This window comes from Syzygium oleosum, unplaced genomic scaffold (assembly GCF_021117445.2).
Source record: "Syzygium oleosum isolate NSW1041296 unplaced genomic scaffold, Sole_v2.1 Sole_v2.06, whole genome shotgun sequence".
NCBI lineage: Eukaryota > Viridiplantae > Streptophyta > Magnoliopsida > Myrtales > Myrtaceae > Syzygium > Syzygium oleosum.
In genome coordinates, this window is record NW_026607490.1 from 11,570,539 (window position 1) to 11,589,860 (window position 19,322).

The 19,322-nt window shown below is 37.5% G+C and overlaps 1 protein-coding gene across 3 annotated transcripts in view; it reads left to right on the forward strand.

The window, feature by feature from the left end:
• LOC115690595 (uncharacterized) overlaps nt 1-19,322 on the forward strand; it is a 58,825-nt gene that overhangs the window by 5,266 nt on the left and 34,237 nt on the right. For 2 of the 3 annotated variants that reach the window (XM_056312541.1, XM_030617004.2), the window contains exons 6-22: nt 815-865; nt 3,485-3,588; nt 3,879-3,996; nt 5,292-5,393; nt 5,486-5,686; nt 6,081-6,238; nt 6,436-6,594; nt 8,164-8,256; nt 8,904-9,255; nt 9,890-10,003; nt 11,037-11,132; nt 11,206-11,273; nt 15,653-15,773; nt 15,997-16,218; nt 16,341-16,568; nt 16,654-16,763; nt 16,984-17,080. In XM_056312541.1, the coding sequence (XP_056168516.1) occupies nt 815-865; nt 3,485-3,588; nt 3,879-3,996; nt 5,292-5,393; nt 5,486-5,686; nt 6,081-6,238; nt 6,436-6,594; nt 8,164-8,256; nt 8,904-9,255; nt 9,890-10,003; nt 11,037-11,132; nt 11,206-11,273; nt 15,653-15,773; nt 15,997-16,218; nt 16,341-16,568; nt 16,654-16,763; nt 16,984-17,080 (2,394 nt within the window). Of the gene's footprint in view, nt 1-814; nt 866-3,484; nt 3,589-3,878; nt 3,997-5,291; nt 5,394-5,485; nt 5,687-6,080; nt 6,239-6,435; nt 6,595-8,163; nt 8,257-8,903; nt 9,256-9,889; nt 10,004-11,036; nt 11,133-11,205; nt 11,274-15,652; nt 15,774-15,996; nt 16,219-16,340; nt 16,569-16,653; nt 16,764-16,983; nt 17,081-19,322 lie in introns of those variants that run through there. The other variant, XM_056312542.1, reaches the window with a different exon arrangement.

Consider the following 19,322-nt stretch of genomic DNA (forward strand, 5'->3'; position numbering starts at 1 on the left):
TTGTGATTTCCTTCTGCATTGGAGCATTCTGTGTTTGACGGTCAACTTTTTTTAGATGAATCAGTTCCTTTTGTCTGAACTTTTGGTATTTTCATCTCATTATAGATTCACCCATGATATTTATTTGTAACACCAGTAGAAAAAAAGTGGTTGATTGAGGTTGGAGCTTCTAGGATCGGGGGACGTGTTGGTATCCAATGGCTAATTAGTCGTACCAGATATTTGTTTTGTACAAGAGTTGTATTGTGATTTTTCAATATAGTTAGATAACTATGCACTGAAGTATTTGCTATCTCCTCTAGATTTATGAGTATTTGTTTACTTACTTTTTAACATGGTATTGGACTAAGTTAGGCCTTTGTATATTTGATTCATCCCTGTTGAAACTGTACAACCTTGCCCTCACAACATTAAGGCGGCTCCCAAATAATATCTACGTTTGCTCCATGATTAAAACAGCACACTCTTATTCTCTTTATGCATTGCCACATATCCCCTTATAAGCCAACTACTCCTTGACTCTTGACTTTTGTAACGTTCTCAATTTGATTGGCTTTGACGTCAACTAATCTTGACCAATCTGTGCTTAGACTGCAACAAAAGAGCTTGTTGGACTGGATACATTTTAGCTTGACCGATTATCTTGTTACTCGTGTGTAAGTTGACAGCAGCGTCAATAAATCTTCTCTTTGAAGAGTACATGGTACAAGTTGGTGCCAACATGTGATATGCTTGATTGTGCATAATTTTAGAGAGGTGTTATGGATTCGATGTTTCCATTGTCCCACTAACTTCATTTTGTGACTTAATGCAGGAATTAGAATCAGCAACCATTGAAGCAATATCAAAGTCGAAACTTGGAAATGTATGTTTGGAGAGTACCTCCAGTCTATTTGATAGCATCTTTGTTAATTTATTGCAGCTCCATGATCTATTGTCTCTTGTAATTAACCTCTCTGACAAGGTTAACATGCCTGTCATACTTCCATTTTGGCATGTATCAAGTACCATGATGTCTTGAGTTATCCTTAAATGAAGGAATTACTTTATGTACTCTGAGAATACTTATGACCATCAAATGGACATCTATCACTATCATCTCGTTTGAAATATGCTCATGTGCATTTTCTTTGGAGCTGACCATGATCTAATTTCTAGATATAGCCGTTGAGAAAGGTATCACCGAGTAGTTTGCTATTGTCTTTTCTTTCACTGAATGGCTATTTGTTAACTTGTGATTTCGTTATTCCAGCTATTCTTTTCTTATTTGTTGTACAATTCACATGTTTGTTTACTACAATACTTGGGAGTGATTGTTCCATTGCTGTTTAGGTATGTAAATGCACAGGATGCCTGCGTTTTTTACATTGGATATTCATAGGAGAACCTAGAGATGATTTTCATATCTATTTTGCTGAGTTTCTTTTGACATGTGCCTGTACACCCTGAATAGATAGTTGCTGTGCTTTTAGTCATTCTTAGAAAAGATTCAGGAAGCCTTGATGATTTGGAATTTGAATTATAAATCTTTCTCTAGCTCATTGACTGTTCTTGTGTGGCTTGGCTGCACTGATACGTCCATCCCAAAATCAGCTTAGCCGCACAAAAGAAAAGTCCACACAAAATTGTAGTCTCTTTGTGTGTGAGCCTATCTGGTTTCTCATCTGCTGACTTAGTATTCCTTTTACATCATCTAGCATTCTTTTTCTTTGTAAGTGGAGCCATGTTATCAACTGAATCTGCAATCTTTTCTATTTTCTGTCATTTTAACATGTTAAAGATGGGATGTGGACATTACCCCATCAAATAGGCCACTTCAGAGCAAGAGTGCGGTAACTAGAAAAACAAAACTGGAATCAGGAGTATGGTGGTTTAAACTAGTGGCTTGAGCTGTAATTCTGTAATTATTTACTTATTTTTCACACTTCCTTGCATGAGTGTGCTCATAGCCTAACAGAATCCTAACATATGTAAGACTAACTGGAAGTTGATGTATTATCTATCTCAAGTGTTTAAAGAAAGGTTTGTTGATGCTTTTTTTAGACTATTTACCGTCTTTTCCTTTACCATCACTTATTGTTTGATAATACAGTTTCTTCTAACTGCTGTATTTCTGTTTTATGTTTGGTGTGTATAATATGTTGGACAGAGATTAGCATAAAAATTAATTTTCACTTAGCAAAAAAGGCTCACGTGGAAGAGTGCACAAGAAAATAGAACGTAATGTTATAAAACGAGATAACTCAGTGTAAATCTAGAAATAAACTATTTGTAGACGGGACTGTGGGGAGTTTGTTGTTTGTTTGGAAGGTTGAGATGAGCTAAAAGTATTGGCACTAAGTTAATTAAATGAAAGGACCAGTCAATTTCTTTGTTTGGTTTAGTTATGTAACATGGAAGATGATGAAGATTCATGTCCTTTTTCTTAATTAGACAATTTAAACTATGGTATGAAAGTAATTAACAACGATATGTCAATTATGTTCTCCAGATAGATGATTATAGGTAAAATTGAACTGAAAAATTTTGTTTTTTAATGATAATATTCATTGTCGGAAGAGGGATGAATTGATCATTCAACAGTAGAGCCTTGAACAGGTCATGGATTGAATCTGTTTAGGCCTGATTCCTTTCAACCAAATGTTAATAAGCAGTTTGAATTGCAGGTAAAGAGACAGTAATGTTAAGACAGGGTTGCAACTTTATAGTACTTTTGTTGGTTAAAGCACTGGAATAATTTTTAACCATTCTTCCTGTTGTCATGGTGTTGGACACCAGAGTACTTAGTTATTGGAATCAGTAAATTTGGAAGTATGAAGATGCTTGCGAATTTTGCCTGCCCTTTGATGAGAGAGAAAAGGCTTCTCCTTATACAATCTTTTTCTCCTTTTGGACTTTTTCATGATTTGTTGGCTTTTTGGAGACAATGGGATCTAGAACTTTAGTTTGCCTGGTGTGAACATGTGCTTACCGATATGCTAATGCATTAGATTGATAAGGTATAGTTTCAGATTCAATGTAGCTGACTTTTCATAGCTTCGGCATGGTTAGGGAAATGGCCCATTTTTTTTTTCTGTGAAAGTAGGTTTGTCCTTTGTTTAGATCGTTTTTATTTGCTCTCGACTCGTGGAAGACACTGCAGCTAGCTCTCCTCCAGTCTTCTTAGCCTACTTTTTCCTTTACTCCTCTTTTTTCTATTTTGATGCTTGGGGGGATGGCGAATAGTGCTATCTGATATTCAAATTACCACATGATACTGAAGCAGAAGGGCAAATGTTTCTGTTGCTTAATTAGCTTGCTTATCTGTTTATATGCATGTTTGTTAAATTATCTATCACTAGTGTGAGATGCTCATAATTGGAGCTGCACTAACTCTTTAGTAATAGTATGAGGCTGATGGGATTTTTTCCTGTTGAATTGCTTATTTTCTTATGTCTCACTACCCTGTAATGATTGACGAGCTGACACTTTCTTCTTTTGGCAGACACCAGCTGGGAATTCGTGGTTGGGTTCTCTTATTGCTACAATTATCGGAAATCTTAGGATATCAATTAGCAATGTACATATTAGATATGAAGACTCTGTTAGGTTGGTAATTTGACCTTTAACTATTCTTAGAACTTTTCATTAAGCCTGTTGGGGAGGCCTTTTCCTCCTTTGCTTTTATGTTCCGCTTTTTATCACTTAAGAATATCTTCAGTCAGGGTTAAAAGCAGAGCTAATCAGTCGAAACCTAAGGCACCAACCATCTCAAAAAGGATTTTGATTGGATATTCATCAGTTAAACTTTTTGATGGCCAGACTAATAATAGCATTTGTCACTTCTTTTGTCCAATTTTAATTTCTGTGGCTTTACTTAAGAAGCTGGCGTTTTGCAGTAATCCTGGAAACCCATTTTCTATGGGTGTTACTTTGGCGAAGCTTGCTGCTGTTACAATGGATGAGCAGGGGAACGAAACTTTTGATACCAGTGGAGCTTTGGATAAACTACGGAAGGTCAACTCTTCCTACTTCTCTAACCAACGTGATATGTTGTGTTTCATCTATGTTTCCATGGTATCATTATTCAAGATTAATTGTATGACTCTCCAAAAGCAGCTGAATTGCCGTTATCTCACATGTAATCGCCGAACAAATAAGTGGGTTATTTTGGAGCCCGAATATATGAAGATAAGGCTTCCAATTTGTGATACTTGTTCGATCTTTCCTCTGAATGGTTAGGTTTTTAGGACCATTGTTCCTTTAGGAATACAATTGCTAATCTCATAAATAGTTTTTTCCAGTGCCAAATATTCTAGAAAAGTACACCATTAGAGTGAGAGATCAGGGACTTAAATCAAGAAATCGAGTGGACCTGTTCTTACAATGTAAAAGAGGATTCAGCACTCTGAAAAGCCATGACATACCATTGACAGAATCTTCTTGTCCATTGGCCAAGATGCCTCTACCCCTTCACCTGATGATATTGGAATTCTTTCCCATCCCAACCCCACAGATTGTCTGTGCCTATTTCCGCCTTTCTCCATTAGATAGGCATATTTAAGTAGGTGCTTTCAGTCATACTACGCAGCTTCCCATCCATTCTGTCACTAGCTTGTCTGTAATGGGCTCACTTATTGTACCTTTGGTGCCGCTGTCATTATTATTATTATTATTATTTGCTGTCATGTTGTCAACTAATGAGCTTCAAATATTTATCTATACTTCTAGCTTTGGGTCTGAGGTGTTCTTCAATATGTGGACACATGGGGCTATAGTGACCCTTTTTCACTGGTTGTAAATCTGTTACGAGCAGATAGTCCTGCTTCGCTGAGGAAGAGTTTTTGACTGCTTGATTATGGATAGTGTTTTACATTCACTGGTGGAGTAATTATAAAGGATTAACCACAAAAACGTGTACGCATTCAAAACGATCTACTTCAATAATGATGTGTTGGTGTTCTAAAGCATGTAGATTGGGGTGCTTTCATCACTTTTCGCTATGCCTTTGAGGATATTGACACCTCTTTATGGTACTCATGCAAGTACTTTGGTTATGTCTCATTCGTATTTGTCATCTTTCTGATGTAGAGTTCTGGCTTATGTGAAATTCACAAAGACTGATATTCATATGATGTTAGAGAATTTTTTGATTTGTTTCTACCATAAATCTTTCCTTCCTATCTTCAAGCTCTATCCCCTTGGAAGCGGCCTTAAGGTTATTTATTTATATGTTTATATATTTATTTGAATTATGTTTAATAATATGACCACCAAATAATTGAGGTTAACATATTGTGCCTTTTGTATAGTCGTTACAACTTGAGAGGCTTGCCATGTATCATGATTGCAATACTCTTCCGTGGAAGATTGATAAAAGATGGGAAGACCTAACTCCTAAAGAATGGATTGAGGTTTGTCCCAATTCTTTCGAAGATATTGGCTATCTCTTTGCAGTTGCAGATGCGGATAAAGAATGACATCCACTGACACACCTTTTAATTAGATATTCGAGGATGGTATTAATGAACCGGTTCCTGGCCATGATATGGTGTCTCAATGGGCTATGGGTCGAAGTTTTTTGGTCTCACCTATCAATGGAGTCCTTAAATATCATCGTCTTGGAAAGCAAGAGAGGAATGATCCTGAGGTCCCATTTGAGAAGGCTTCGCTTGCGTTGAATGATGTCACCTTGACAATTACAGAGGTATTTATCCTCCTTTTTGTTTCGCTTTGTGCTGCTTTTTAATTTACTGGATGAGAATTAACCAAGTATTTAAATCTGGTTTAAGTGCCTTCTAGCGAGCTTCTAAATAGTTTACTTGAGTAAATTACTAATCTCCCTTGCTTCTTTTACTCTGCCCAAGAAGCATAAATGGAGATGCTGATTGCAAGAGGAACTCCAGCCTTTTTTGGGCTTGCGACGACCCTTCGCAATCTAGGAAGATTTAGGACCTAGGTTGTGCTCATGTTGATATTGTCACTGAAGTTTTCCGACTTTGCTATAGTAATGAGAGCAGTTTCTCTTTCATATTCATTTACTTTTATCATCTTTTGTCATAGACAATCAGAATTTAAATAATCCTGTATTCCTTTGATAGGGACAATATCATGACTGGATCAAACTTATGGAGGTTGTTTCAAGGTACAAGATTCATGTGGAAGTTTCACATCTAAGGCCGATGGTAACAGTTTCAGAGGGTCCTAATTTCTGGTGGCGCTATGCTGCTCAGGCAAGCCTGCAGCAGAAGAAGATGTGGTAAAGATGCCTAGACTATGGTTTTACTACTCGCATACATTTCCTGGATTAGGCTTGTTTTTTTCAAAAGATAAAGTATCTCTACTTTGCATCGTGGATATCTTGCTGCTTATCTGAGGTGTTCTGATTTATTTCTATTAGTAGTGCTATGCTTAGTTTAAGGAACTGCAAGCTGACTTAGCATTCTGTTGCTATAGCTATCGATTCTCATGGGACCGCATTCGGCACCTTTGCCAGCTACGTAGGCGCTATGTTCAGTTGTATGCAGCTTTATTGCAACAGGCATCAGAAGTCAATCGTACAGAAATGAGAGAAATTGAGAAGGATCTCGATTCCAAAGTGATTCTTTTGTGGAGGTATGGAACTGTTGTCACTTTGTTTCTAGATATAATGAGTTTCACTAGCAACAGAAGCTGCTTTTTTGCCCTGAAAATTGTCAGTGTGATACTGGTTGGTAGAATATAGCTGTTTAGAGTGTCTTAATGTTTCTAATCGTCATGGTGATATAAATAACGTACAAGATTTTGGATTCTCCTCTTGTTGATAACACTTTGTATGGGGAGAACACTTCCTTGGAGCCTTTCTGAATGAAATTTTTCGTTTATACCAGTAAAAAAAAGACCAATATGCTTCATAACAGACATTAAGAAAAGAAGAAGAAGAAGTTAAGTTCTTATTAGGAAATGTGATGAGATCAAAATCACTCAAGTTTGAAGGACATTATGATGAAAGGAGATCCTCCATTTGTAAAAGCCTAAATTGTGGCCCATTTGATTGTTTATGGAAGCAAACACCATTTATCTTGCTCTTTAACTGGTTGACCCATGCCTTAGAGCTAGGGGTGTCAAATGGGTGGGTCAGGTCGTCCGACCCAAATTGACCCATTAAAATGCAATAGAAATCTAGTAACCCATACCTAATTGGACTCATATTACCAAAATACATCCATAACCTGTTCCCACCCATTTAACCCACTTTAAACTCTTCATGTGTATATGTACTTGGATAAAATTTCATAGCAAATTAAAAAATAAATTTAGCTCAATAAAAGAATTGTTAGTAAATAAAGTAAAAAACAAAAAAAATTGCAAAAATCAGGGAAAAAAGAAAAAGGAAAGAAAAGAAAAGGAAAAAGATTAGATAATTAAAATTGCAAAATCGTATGATTCAAAACTTGGATAAAAAATTGGTGGATCCAGAACATCAAACTTGGGTCGGGTCTCCATGATCTCTCTCATTGAGCTTTGTGAAAGTGCATAAATACGGCCAAATTAAAAAAAATTAAACTAAAAATGGTTCTTGGCTATATCAAAACTTGTTGATTCAACCATTAATAGTAAAGTAGATTTACCATATTGTCATCTCTTGTTATTTGCTGTACATTCCTTTGTTCATCTACATTTTCCAGACGAAAATGAAATAAGAAATCCGTTCTTAGTGCATTTTGACTCTTTTTTTTTTTTTCCTTGAACAAAAATATGAAAATGAGATAAGAAAAAATTGCCTATGTTAATGAGCAAGAGTGAGGGCGAGAGAGAGAGAGAGAGAGAGAGAGAGAGAGAGAGAGAGAGAGAGAGAGAGAGAGTCTGAGTTCATGTGGGTTGGGCCTGGGCAAACTATGAACCCATCAACACCCATATTTATTTTGGGCTTTGCCTACTAAACACATTTATTGTGACCCATATAACGACGCAGCCCATTATATATGGGTTACGAAGTGGGTCTATGACCAATTTTGACCGCTCTACTTAGAGTCTATGAAAAAGTGTTAATTTAGGGAAAATAATCCTAGTCCCTAACTAAACCAAGTCCTGATAATTTAATGTTTCTTCCAACAATAAGGCCTGACATTACTGTGTGAGTTTTGTTGGACTTGATTTGTGTTTTGATCACTATGGTCATATCTCTGGTATACATATCATTAGGTTGCTGGCACATGCGAAGGTTGAATCTGTCAGATCGAAGGAAGCAGCTGAACAACGAAGGCTCCAAAAAAAAAGTTGGTTTTCACTTAGATGGTATGATTACTCAGTACTTATTTTCCTTCTTGGGAGCAGTAGCGACTTACAACTTTTGCAATTTAAATGACACTGGTTTTAAGCTTTGACCCTTATTAAGTACTCTTTCCTTGTAGGTGCAAGTTTTCCAGGGCAATGCCCCATAAATCTTTGTATAGTTTTGTATGGTGACATGTGTGACTAAAGTTTCTATTAGAGCTTTCTGTTAATCACCATCTCATTTATGTGTAATGTAGCAGTGACACATTTGTGCTGATAATAATTGTAAATTGTAACGCGGTTGAAAATGGAGTAAATCTTCTACTAAAAGTTTGTCTGATATTGGATTATACGAATCAATATCTTTATTCGTGCCCTAGTGGAGAAAAAGCTAATGCCTTGAAGAGTATCTTGTCAATTTTTTTCTTCTTTTCTCTTCTCTTCTCTTCATTGTTCTAATTTAACCGTATGGGTATCTTTCTACTCTTGGTGAAGAATCTATGTAAGTGAAGGGCTCATATTCCACAATAAAAAATTCTTAACACGAATTTTATGCCATGCCACGGAGTAAAGTGGTTGCCCTACTTGTGGTTGCCTAATATGTTTGTGTTATCAATGCAACTACTTTGACTGTGCATCCCAGTTACTCATTGTTCTTTCTATGGTAGGCGTTCGAGCTCTGAAGACGACTTGGAGAAAGATGCTCCTGAGGGATTGCAGGTAGCTGAGGGAAGACTGACTAAGGAAGAATGGCAGACAATAAACAATTTACTTAGTTTCCAGCAAGAAGAGGAGTTGAATTTACACTCTACAAAGGACATGCAGAATATGATTCGGTTTCTAGCTTCTGTGTCTGTTCGCCAGGCTGCGGCAAAAGTCATCAACAGAAACGAGACTGAGATAATCTGTGGTAGATTTGAGCAACTTCATGTTTTGACTAAGTTAAGACATCGTAGCACGCACTGCGATGTGTCGTTGAAGTTCTATGGTCTCTCTGCGCCTGAGGGTTCGCTGGCACAGGTACATGTTTGTCTATCATTATATTTTGATGCCCTTTAGCCCTAAAATCCTCAATGTACCCTTAGAAAAGTGCTATTGATAGATGCTTTTTTTTTTACTATTAATGATGACTATGCAATATTTTTGCTTTTATTTTTGCTAAAATATGGAATCCCACTTTTGTGCTGTTGGCCACTTTCAAAAGGCAACATTAATTTTCGTTTAGGTCAAATTTTTGCGCCATATAGCTTTAACTGTACAATTTGTGCTGCTATCATTATGAACCTCACTGTGTTAGTTGGATCAAATTATTCTGACAGTCTTCAGGTTGATAGTTATGTGTGTAGACACCTAAATGAATTTATTGACAATTTGGTAACAGACTGCCTTGTGCAATCAACTGTCAAATCACTAGGTGCAATTTTAGAGTAGAGTGTACAAAGTATGATTGAAATAAAACTAGAAGGTGATTTTTCCATTACGCATTTGTCTTTTTATTTAACGACTTCTCTGTGAACCATGCTTGCAAATTCTATTCTTAATCATAAGCGGAACCTGTATTTGGTTTGATCTCTGTGCCAAACATTTTGAATTAATTTTATGCCATGAGCTCAATTTAGGGACATTATTATGCATAATTTGAAGTTATTTGCAGAGTGTTATTAGCGAGCAGAAAGTTAATGCATTGGCTGCGACCTTTGTGAGCTCACCAGTTGGGGAGGATGTAGACTGGCGACTCTCAGCTACAATTTCTCCATGCCATGTGACGGTAATTACTTGAAATGCAGCTTGATTATCAATTTTCGCTAGTTATAATAATTTATATGATCAAGAGGCTAGTAATTTTTGCGAATCTATATAGGCTAATTCTGCAAGTTTCTCATACAGGGTTGCCCACATCACTCAGAAATTACAACGGAGGGCTTTTTTTTTTTTTTACCAATATGAGTAGTGCAAGGACTCTAGTCGATACAAAGACTTTGTATGTAATTCAGGGGCTATTGCAAATAACCCATAGGGAGTATATAGACGGCTTAGTTGGGAGGGGGGCAGAGAAGGACAATGACAGAATGTTGATAGCCAGCAGCAATGTGGCGATGGCTGATGGTGGATGAGCGCAAAGAGGAAATATACTCCATGCAATTTAGGCTGTTTGGCCTCTTTGAGGGCTTAGATTATTCAGGCTCTACATGTGGATTGATCTGTATACGGCCTTGGAGAATGGACCAAATGCTGGAGTTGGATGGGATAGAATAACTCTATTGGACACTTTGTATGTGCAACCACATGGCCTTAATGTTAAGAGAAGGAAACAGAGACAATTTCAAAGTAGGATGACACTGATTGTGTTGGAGTTATGATGTAGACAGGCTTCATGGTTCTCATGCTTGTCCTCTGGATCAGTCGTGAATGAGTAGAGATTTTTTTTGAGAACTTTTATCTGATGAAACAAAAATTAGGATGACACTTTGTACGGGCTACCACATGGCCTTAATGTTAAGAGAAGGAAACAGAGACAATTTCAAAGTAGGATGACACTGGTTGGGTTGGAGTTATAATGTGGATGGGCTTCATGGTTCTCATGCTTGTCCTCTGGGTCATTCGTGAACGAGTAGAGATTTTTTTGAGAACTTTTACCTGATTAACCAGAAATTACTACAGTTTTTTCCATCATTTTTCTAGTGTTTAAAGGTTTCCAATTAGGTGCTGCTAAAGTTCCTCTTTCTGCATTTTTGTCTGATTTTCTCTCCTGCTCTTTGTTACCCTCTCACTAAGCTTCTGACATACTGATGTCTTGTCAGGTTTTGCTGGAAAGTTACAATCGATTTTTAGAGTTTGTGAAGAGAAGTAATGCAGTCAGTCCCACTGTTGCACTGGAAACAGCGGCTGCTTTGCAGGTAATCATGTTGAATATCTAAATTTTGGCTCTCTTGGTTTGGTAATACTAACATTAAACTCTTTCAACACCAGATGAAGATTGAGAAGGTGACTCGGAGAGCACAAGAACAATTTCAGATGGTCTTAGAAGAGCAAAGCAGGTCCCTTAATTTTTCCAATATCATTTCACAAGTCTTGGCTCTTGCCTTAGGAATTTTCATACTGTTGTTGCCCTACGACTTTAGTCTTAAAGCTTGGCACAAACTCAATTAGAATTAATGCAGAAACTTCAGATAAATACCAAAATGAATGCTTCTCTGGCCCTTTCTCTTCCTTTTAATAATGAAATTCCAGCCAATCTCCTGCAATTCTCATCATCATAGAAAGCTTAAAATATGCTAAAAGACGGCACCATATCATTGACAGAAACCTGAAGCTGTTTCTTGTTATGAATAATTAGAGACTACTTTATTTGACAAGCTGTTTCCAATTTAAAGCTAAATACTAAGAAATGATCGATAAATTTCGAGACTGAAGCTAGAAATGCTGCCGCAGTTAGGGATGAACTGTGCTTTTGGAAAGGAATTTTGTTTTTTAAGCAACAAAGAGAAGAGATCAATTCTTGCTGCTATCCCTCTGACAATATTTGATTACAGTTCGGGAGTTTTTGGGTTACAGAAAAACAATGTTTCAATATGGATAATTTGTCAGAATTTGTAGACTATCTCTGTATCTTTTGTACTGGTGGTACCACATGGTACCCACTAGGTACCTTTCTAATATAAAATCTTCTTTTGCCTTTATGATAAATTTCATGAGTAAAAATCCTCGTCCAGCCTACTAAAATTTTGAAGTAGATAACTAGACTTCAGAAGAGCAAGGATATAGTTCTGTATTGTCTATCTCAAAGGTCCCCTACTCCTCTCATGATGGAATCCAAGCTATCAAGAGAGGGATTACAAGTGAAAAGATGCTCTCCATGTAATACTACCTACACTTTTCAAAGCTCTTAATTATTCCACCTCAAGCTAGAAACTGCCTAACTTGGTCAAATAATCGACGAGAGGGAATTCTGAAGCCTTCTTGCATGGCAAGAGATAAGCACAGTTTGCTTGACCCGACACCGGAAGCATCTCACCAAGACCGCCTCTCTTCTTTTTGGAGGTGGTCAATAGTTCTATTATTCCCTGAGCAGCTTGCCAAGTAAACAATCCTACTCTAAGGGAGGCTGTGACCATCCAAATAAGTCTGCAAGGGTAACTTGATGTGTCGGTCTAAAGCCCTTGTCCAAGTGCTGCATGAGCTTAGTATTGATGTTTCTCTGAAGTTCATTCTTTCCCAAAATACTCTGCTCTGACAAGTCTGATTAGCAAGACAAAACAGATGTTGAAATATCAAGTCCTTAGCATGTAATTTAGCATGCACATATCTTTAAGACTCTGCTCCATGAAGATTATCATTGTGGGGATTCTTATTTCTTCTACTTTAAGGCTTCTGCCACTGCTTTGAATTTCTAATAGCTTATTCTAGCGATGGGGTTTATCAACGACAAAACTACTTACACATTCTCTGACAGAAAATATGGTATATTTTATCTGCTGGAAAGCATGCCATTAACAACCATGACCCTTTGTAGCAATTCTGCCATTATTATTGGAATTCCAGCCATTTCTTTCAATTTTATGCATCTTGCTAGTTTTTATGCAAAAGTTGTCTTGCCAGTGAGAAGACATGCTTTTATAATCATCAGCAGAAGGATTGCTGTGTAACTGATGTTGCATTTAAGCATGCTGTCAGTTGCATGGCTGTTAGTTATCTGATACTTGTTGCATTCTTGGAAGGATGGAGAATTTGATCCCAATGAACTATCAATGCTTGTGCATGATCTTTATCTCACTTTTACCCGATATATCCACGTGTACTGAGGATCTATCTTCTTTTTCCCTTCTTGTCTTGGAACAAGTGTCATAATAAGGTGGTAATAAGAAATGAGGGTTTTAGAATTAAAAAATTTGTCAACAGTGTTGAAGACTAGCTTCTTGATGATTTTTTCGCAAGTTATCGAATCCCTTCTGATTCTACTTTTCCCCCTTTACTACTATGAATGTCTGATAATTTAGGTGTTTCCTTGATATACCTTAGAGAATGGTGGTTTATGGAATCTTTCCTCTGTAGTGTCTAAAAAAATTTGGTTTTACTCTTAACCAGAGGAAAGCACTCAAAGAACTCTTTCTTCCTGATGAATTTCTTTGTGCAGGGTTCCTCTTTTGAAATAAGCTAGTCAGTGACCATTAATGGGCTTGCAGGTCTATTTTCTATGAGGGTTTGTGCCCTGCCCCTTGGTACCCCTTTAATGAAAGCTTCATCTTTTCACTGAGTAAAAATGTAAATACCGTGAATGGGTAATTGGACGGGCAACCTGTGTACAAGCTAGTTACAAGGAAAACAGATGCTAAAAAATTTGGATAAGAAGCTTTTATAAATGAACCAGCAACACAGAGCTAGAAAAGCATAAATAGGTTACAGTCTTAGTTATAGTACATTCCATACTGACTCTCTGAGTGATAATTAGGTAATCAGCAAAGATTCATGACTTTCCACTCAAAAAAATAAGCAAAGATTTGTAACTGAGACTTACTGCCACTTTGCTATTTAAAGCCTTACTTATGTATTGGAACAATTTTTATCAATACAACGTTTACTTTAAAGCTCATTCAATAGACCTCTCTAAGTCGACTCAAGAAGCATCTTGTTTAGCATTTTACATATTAATGCCACGGATAGTGCACATAAGAGGAAGTTCTCTTTCTATGAGATGTCTTGACGAATGTAAGCAGCCTTAAGAAGCGCTGCCGACCAGTGTTCTGGAAGGGACTGAATTACCATACTGTTTGATCCACTGCCTTGTGTGGCTCCCTGTTCGTCAATTCCATGTGCCGTTCTCAATCCGATTTATACCATGAAAAGCGTGTTAAAGTATTGTACATCGCTCGTCTATGGGGTTTGTCAATTTATGTTGAAGAATTATCCCACATCGATTGACAATGGGTCTTAAATGCTCTTTATATTCATGTGGTCTCCCTCCACCTAATAGCTTAAGCTTTCGGGTTGGACTTTCTCACATGGTATTAGAGCCAATGCTATCCCTTTCGCGAATGTGTGTGGTAAAAATTCCATGTGAATGTGCGATGTCAAAATTTCACGTGCTGCTCGTAATCCGGCTTGCACGTGAGTGGGGGTGTTGAAGAATTATCCTACATCGATTGACAACGGGTCCTAAATATTCTTTATATTCATGTGGTCTCCCTCCACCTAATAGCTTAAGCTTTTGGGTTGGACTTTCTAACAATTTATATACATTTGATTTTCTTCTACTTAATAGCTTAAGTTTTAAATTTTGACTTCTCAATTATATTCTTTTAGGTAATTGATCAGGTCATTAAGCTTCATGAAATTCCCTGGTCCATTGATGGAGTTCAGTCTTGCTTTAGTTAATTGGCACATTAGATTAACAGAGATAAAGAGTTCTCTCTTTAGTAAATAAAGTATGAATCCAATTTTTAGGAAGCAATTAAATCCTCTAAATGGTTGTTGTTATGTTTCATGAAGATTCTTTGAAATGGAACGATCAAATAACATTCAATGGTGGGACAAAATTTTTCTAATTTCTCCCTTGAAAAAATTGTTCTTTTTGGTTTTCAATGGAATACTTGTGGAAACGAAAAGAATATCTCGTTCTTCCTTTCGGGAAGGGAGGATTAGGGAAATCCTATTGATCGCAGCTTTTCCAGACCTCTGGGAAGCATGAAAAGAACAAGGCTCAGTGGTACGATCCCTCCGTCACCCTAGAAGGATAGGGACATTGATCCTCATGTTGTTAAGGGTATACTACTTTAGGATTTTCCTTAGAGGAAAGGAAAAAAATTAAAGAGATAATGACGTGAGAAAGGAGTTACTGGATGAAAGCAATAGTTAGGTGCTTTGATACATGTCAATGCATAGAGAGAGTTGTTGAGAAAAGAGAGAATTGAGAAGAGAATGATGTGACCATTATACCCTACATGAATAATACTGTTTTAATTATTTACAACAATATATATTCAATAGCTACCCCTTTAGCTTTTAACTGACTCCTGTGATCAATCAAATATCTTTTTAGCTTGAGCTTCTTTCCCACAAATGGCTCCCAAAAAAACCTCAAGGGAGAGGAACATCAATTCGGTTAGACAGGAACAAGATCTTGAATGTCTTGCATTAATGCCACTGCCTCAACTGTTCCTCCTTGTCTTGTTTATATTAGTCTAAAATAGTACTTATTCTAGAATCTGCTAGAAATGGAATGATCATCTTTTGCTTGAAGTAAATTGAGCCATAAATAAGTTGGGTACTCGTAGTCCTTACTTATCTTGGCTAAATGTCTATTTCACCAAATTAATGTGTTCCTTCATTGTGATAGGGAAAGCTAAAACACTTTTTTTTTTTTGCTAAAAGGGAAAGCTAAAACACTTTTTACATCTAATTAATGTACTTTTGACTGCAGATTCGCTCTTGACATTGATCTGGATGCTCCTAAAGTTAGAGTTCCTATAAGGAGATCTGAATCTTCCAAGTGTGATAGCCATTTGCTTTTGGATTTTGGTAATTTCACGCTGCGGACAACGGTATGCTCCCTTTAGCTTCTCTGTGCACTTTCAGTGACCGAGCATCTACTAGACATTCTACAGCTGCATACGTTGATGTGCTTTTAGATAAACGGACTCATTTTGTGGGAAACAAGCTTTTCCTTGATGTGACAGTTATCCTATATTTTCCATGTTCTCTTCAGTCATTAGAGTTATCTTGTTAATGTAGAGTTGATTAAATCATATTTCCTGGTTTATGCAGCATAACCAGCAGGAGGAACAGAGGAAGAATTTATATTCACGGTTTTATATCTCTGGAAGAGATATTGCAGCCTTTTTCACGGATTGTTATTTCGACAGCCAGAATTGCCCTCTGGTTGTACCAACTGCCAGCAATCAACCAGTTGCGTCCCCCATACAAGATGACCGTGATAATTTCTGTTCTCTCATTGATAGGTGTGGTATGGCAGTAATAGTTGATCAGGTAAATATATTCTCTTTTTCTTCGTTGGGTTTCTGACCTTACTGAACTTTTAGAAGTCACGCTTTGGTGTTTCTTTGACAACTAAAGTTGTGCTAAATTCATGTGCACCTGTCTATGAGCAGATTAAGGTGCCTCACCGAAGTTATCCATCAACACGTGTCTCCGTCCAAGTACCAAATCTTGGCATCCACTTTTCACCAGCACGCTATTGCAGACTCATGGAATTGTTAAATATTTTATATGGCCCTAAGGGAATCATGGGACAGCCAAGAATTGATAGTTTTGAAGCTGAACTTGCGCCCTGGACTCCTATAGATCTCGCAAGTGATGCTAGAATGTTAGTTTGGAGGGTATGTCTGGATATCTTCAAAGGAGCTGGTCATGTGTTTGAGTTATAGTTGTTACGTTCTTAATCTTAATTCCTATTGATTGTAGGGAATTGGCAACTCCATGGCCACATGGCAGCCCTGTTTTCTTGTACTCTCTGGATTCTACCTCTACCTTTTAGAGTCTGAAAAGTCTCAGAGCTATCAGCGATGCTTAAGGTCTGGTCTTCTTTTCTGATGTTGCATCATTTAATATTTGAATTGTGTTCTTTTGTCCTTTGACCCCTCTGCCATCCCAGTCTAGACCTTTTCTTCGTTTCTATCTAAAATGGGGCCTTCTTTGTCAAGAACTTGTCTGTAGCAGTTTTGTCAACTGAAACGTAACATTTATCGTGACCTCTAATCTTTTGATTGAACTGGTACTGTTGAGATGATGCAGTATGGCTGGTAGACAAATTCATGAAGTCCCCCCAACAAACATTGGTGGTGCTTCATTTTGTATTGCTGTGAGTTTTAGGGGTATGGACACTCAAAAGGTTAGTCCTGATGGTTCTTTAACGGTTTCAATTGTCCACCCTGAATCTAGCTCTTTATATCTTACTACTTTAGTGAAATCTGTATTGAAATACTTTGTTTTGTCAATTTGCCTTTAGATACAACGATGGTGTTACAGTTTGTTGTTCTCCTTTTAGCTAATCGATAACTTTTATATGTGTGTTATGCTTGTCGTTTGGTGAAACGTTCTCAATGTAATGGGTTATTCTTTTGCTTGTAGAGATAAAACTTGTGTATCGAGATATTGGTCTCTCTTTTTCATGGCAATGCTGGCAAACATGCTATTGGAAATTAGTAGTCAGCAAATGGGTCCTTGACTGAAGTTACTAGTAGGCCACATTGATATGATTACTACTGAAAATTATATCGGGAAACATTGATTGCAATGATGAAAGCCACATAAAAAAAATAATCACACAAAAGGTTTACGTCGTTTTGCTAATTTGGCCTATGTCCGTGGAGAAAGGAGCATAAAGATTTAGTTGTTAATGAACATTACATCAAAGATTACACAATCACGCAATTTATCTCAACTGTTGCCTACATGCAATTTACTCATCAACCTCGCATAGTTGTTAGTGCTCTGTCTGAAACTCACACAATTTATGGAGTATTTACAAAACCTAAACATCACATGGCACTTTGTCCAAAAGACAAATGACCACTTAAATATGTAGAAGAAACTTGTCGAAGCTATACATAGGCCTAGGGACCCCCAGTCCAAATAGACTGAATATGTGGTCGTAAGTGATCCAATTTGGCAATCGATCCAGGACTAGCTGTGGGACCACTTCAGTTTTCTCCAGAAAATGACACATCTCTGGTGTTTGGTTCAAGTTGACCTGATACCTGAGTTTACTGTCTTACCTCCTGTGGAGTTGCCAGACTTCTGCTTTTGCATTGACCAAAGTTTGCTCTTGATACAAAATGCTCATTAATTTTCCCAGCTGCCACACAATTATTCAAGTCAAGTCTTTATTAATTCGGGCTCAAACTGAAGGCAATATTTTGACAAATCTCCTCTTGGCTCAATGTTTGCATTGATGTCACAACCGCTCTGTAATAACCCTGCTAACTACCCTTCCGAGCCCCTTTGTGGGCTCAACCATCATAGGCGCTCTTCATGTCGAAGGCTTGACTAAACTTGGCCAATGAGATATACCTTGTCATTGCATTGACGTGTCCCACGGTCATAGCCGCTTTACAATGGCTCTCTGACTCAACCTCGTGTCTCATAGATATTGCAAAAGCAATATTAGTGCGCTCAAACGTGTCAGGCAATTGATTTTGTCTTTAGTGGCTAAAACATCATTTGGCTTCACTGGCTTCGTGGCTTGACCTTGCCAATAGCACTGTCTCTCGTTACCTCTCTGTAGTTCCATCCTCAGCTATTTATACAGTAACAAATTCCAAACCAGTTCTTGTTGGTGTTGTGTGAAGTGAAGATGGAGACTTGAATTACCATCTATCAGTTGATGAATCAATGGTGACTGACAACTTCCCAACATCACCAGAATCAGCATCTGCCACACCGTTTTCCTTTGTTCTTCTTAACCTCAATTTCATGCTGCATGAGCCAATGCCCACCTGCAGCCTCACTGACAATTTACTCTTTTCTGCCCTCAAAGTCGTAGCATCTAAGCCTTTTTATCCAGAGCAACTTACACAACTTGCGTCTAACAAAGTTTGCATATTTTGATGCACTTCACATTTAAACTGTTTCTTCTATTGAATCTCTCTTATTCTTATTTTTCTGTTGAAGCCATCATGAAACTGTGCTTTGACACCAATTTGTTTCAAGATACGTCTCATTATGCAGTAGATGTCATAAGAAACGAATAATCACACGACATTCTACGTGGTTTAGCCAATTCGACCTACTTTTCCAGGGAGACCAACAGAAAATATATTCGTAATTGATGTTTCGACCAATCACTCAGCATCTCTACAAGTGTTTCTCATTACAGTAGTTACTCTCATTCAATGATTAGCCCTTACAGTTTCTCTCGCAGAAACTGACTCAATTTACATTGCGAAGTTGCAAACCCTTGACTTCCTTTTGTATCTTAACATTGTGCCTAAAAGGAGAACTCAAATTTATAGAAAAGCTAATGGAAACCCTACTCATAGGCCTCTGGAAGACTCATCCAAACAGAATGGTTTTGTCTTGAGGCGGTTTGGTCCAGGCATCCAACCTAAGCCAGGTCCAATGCCTGGATCAGC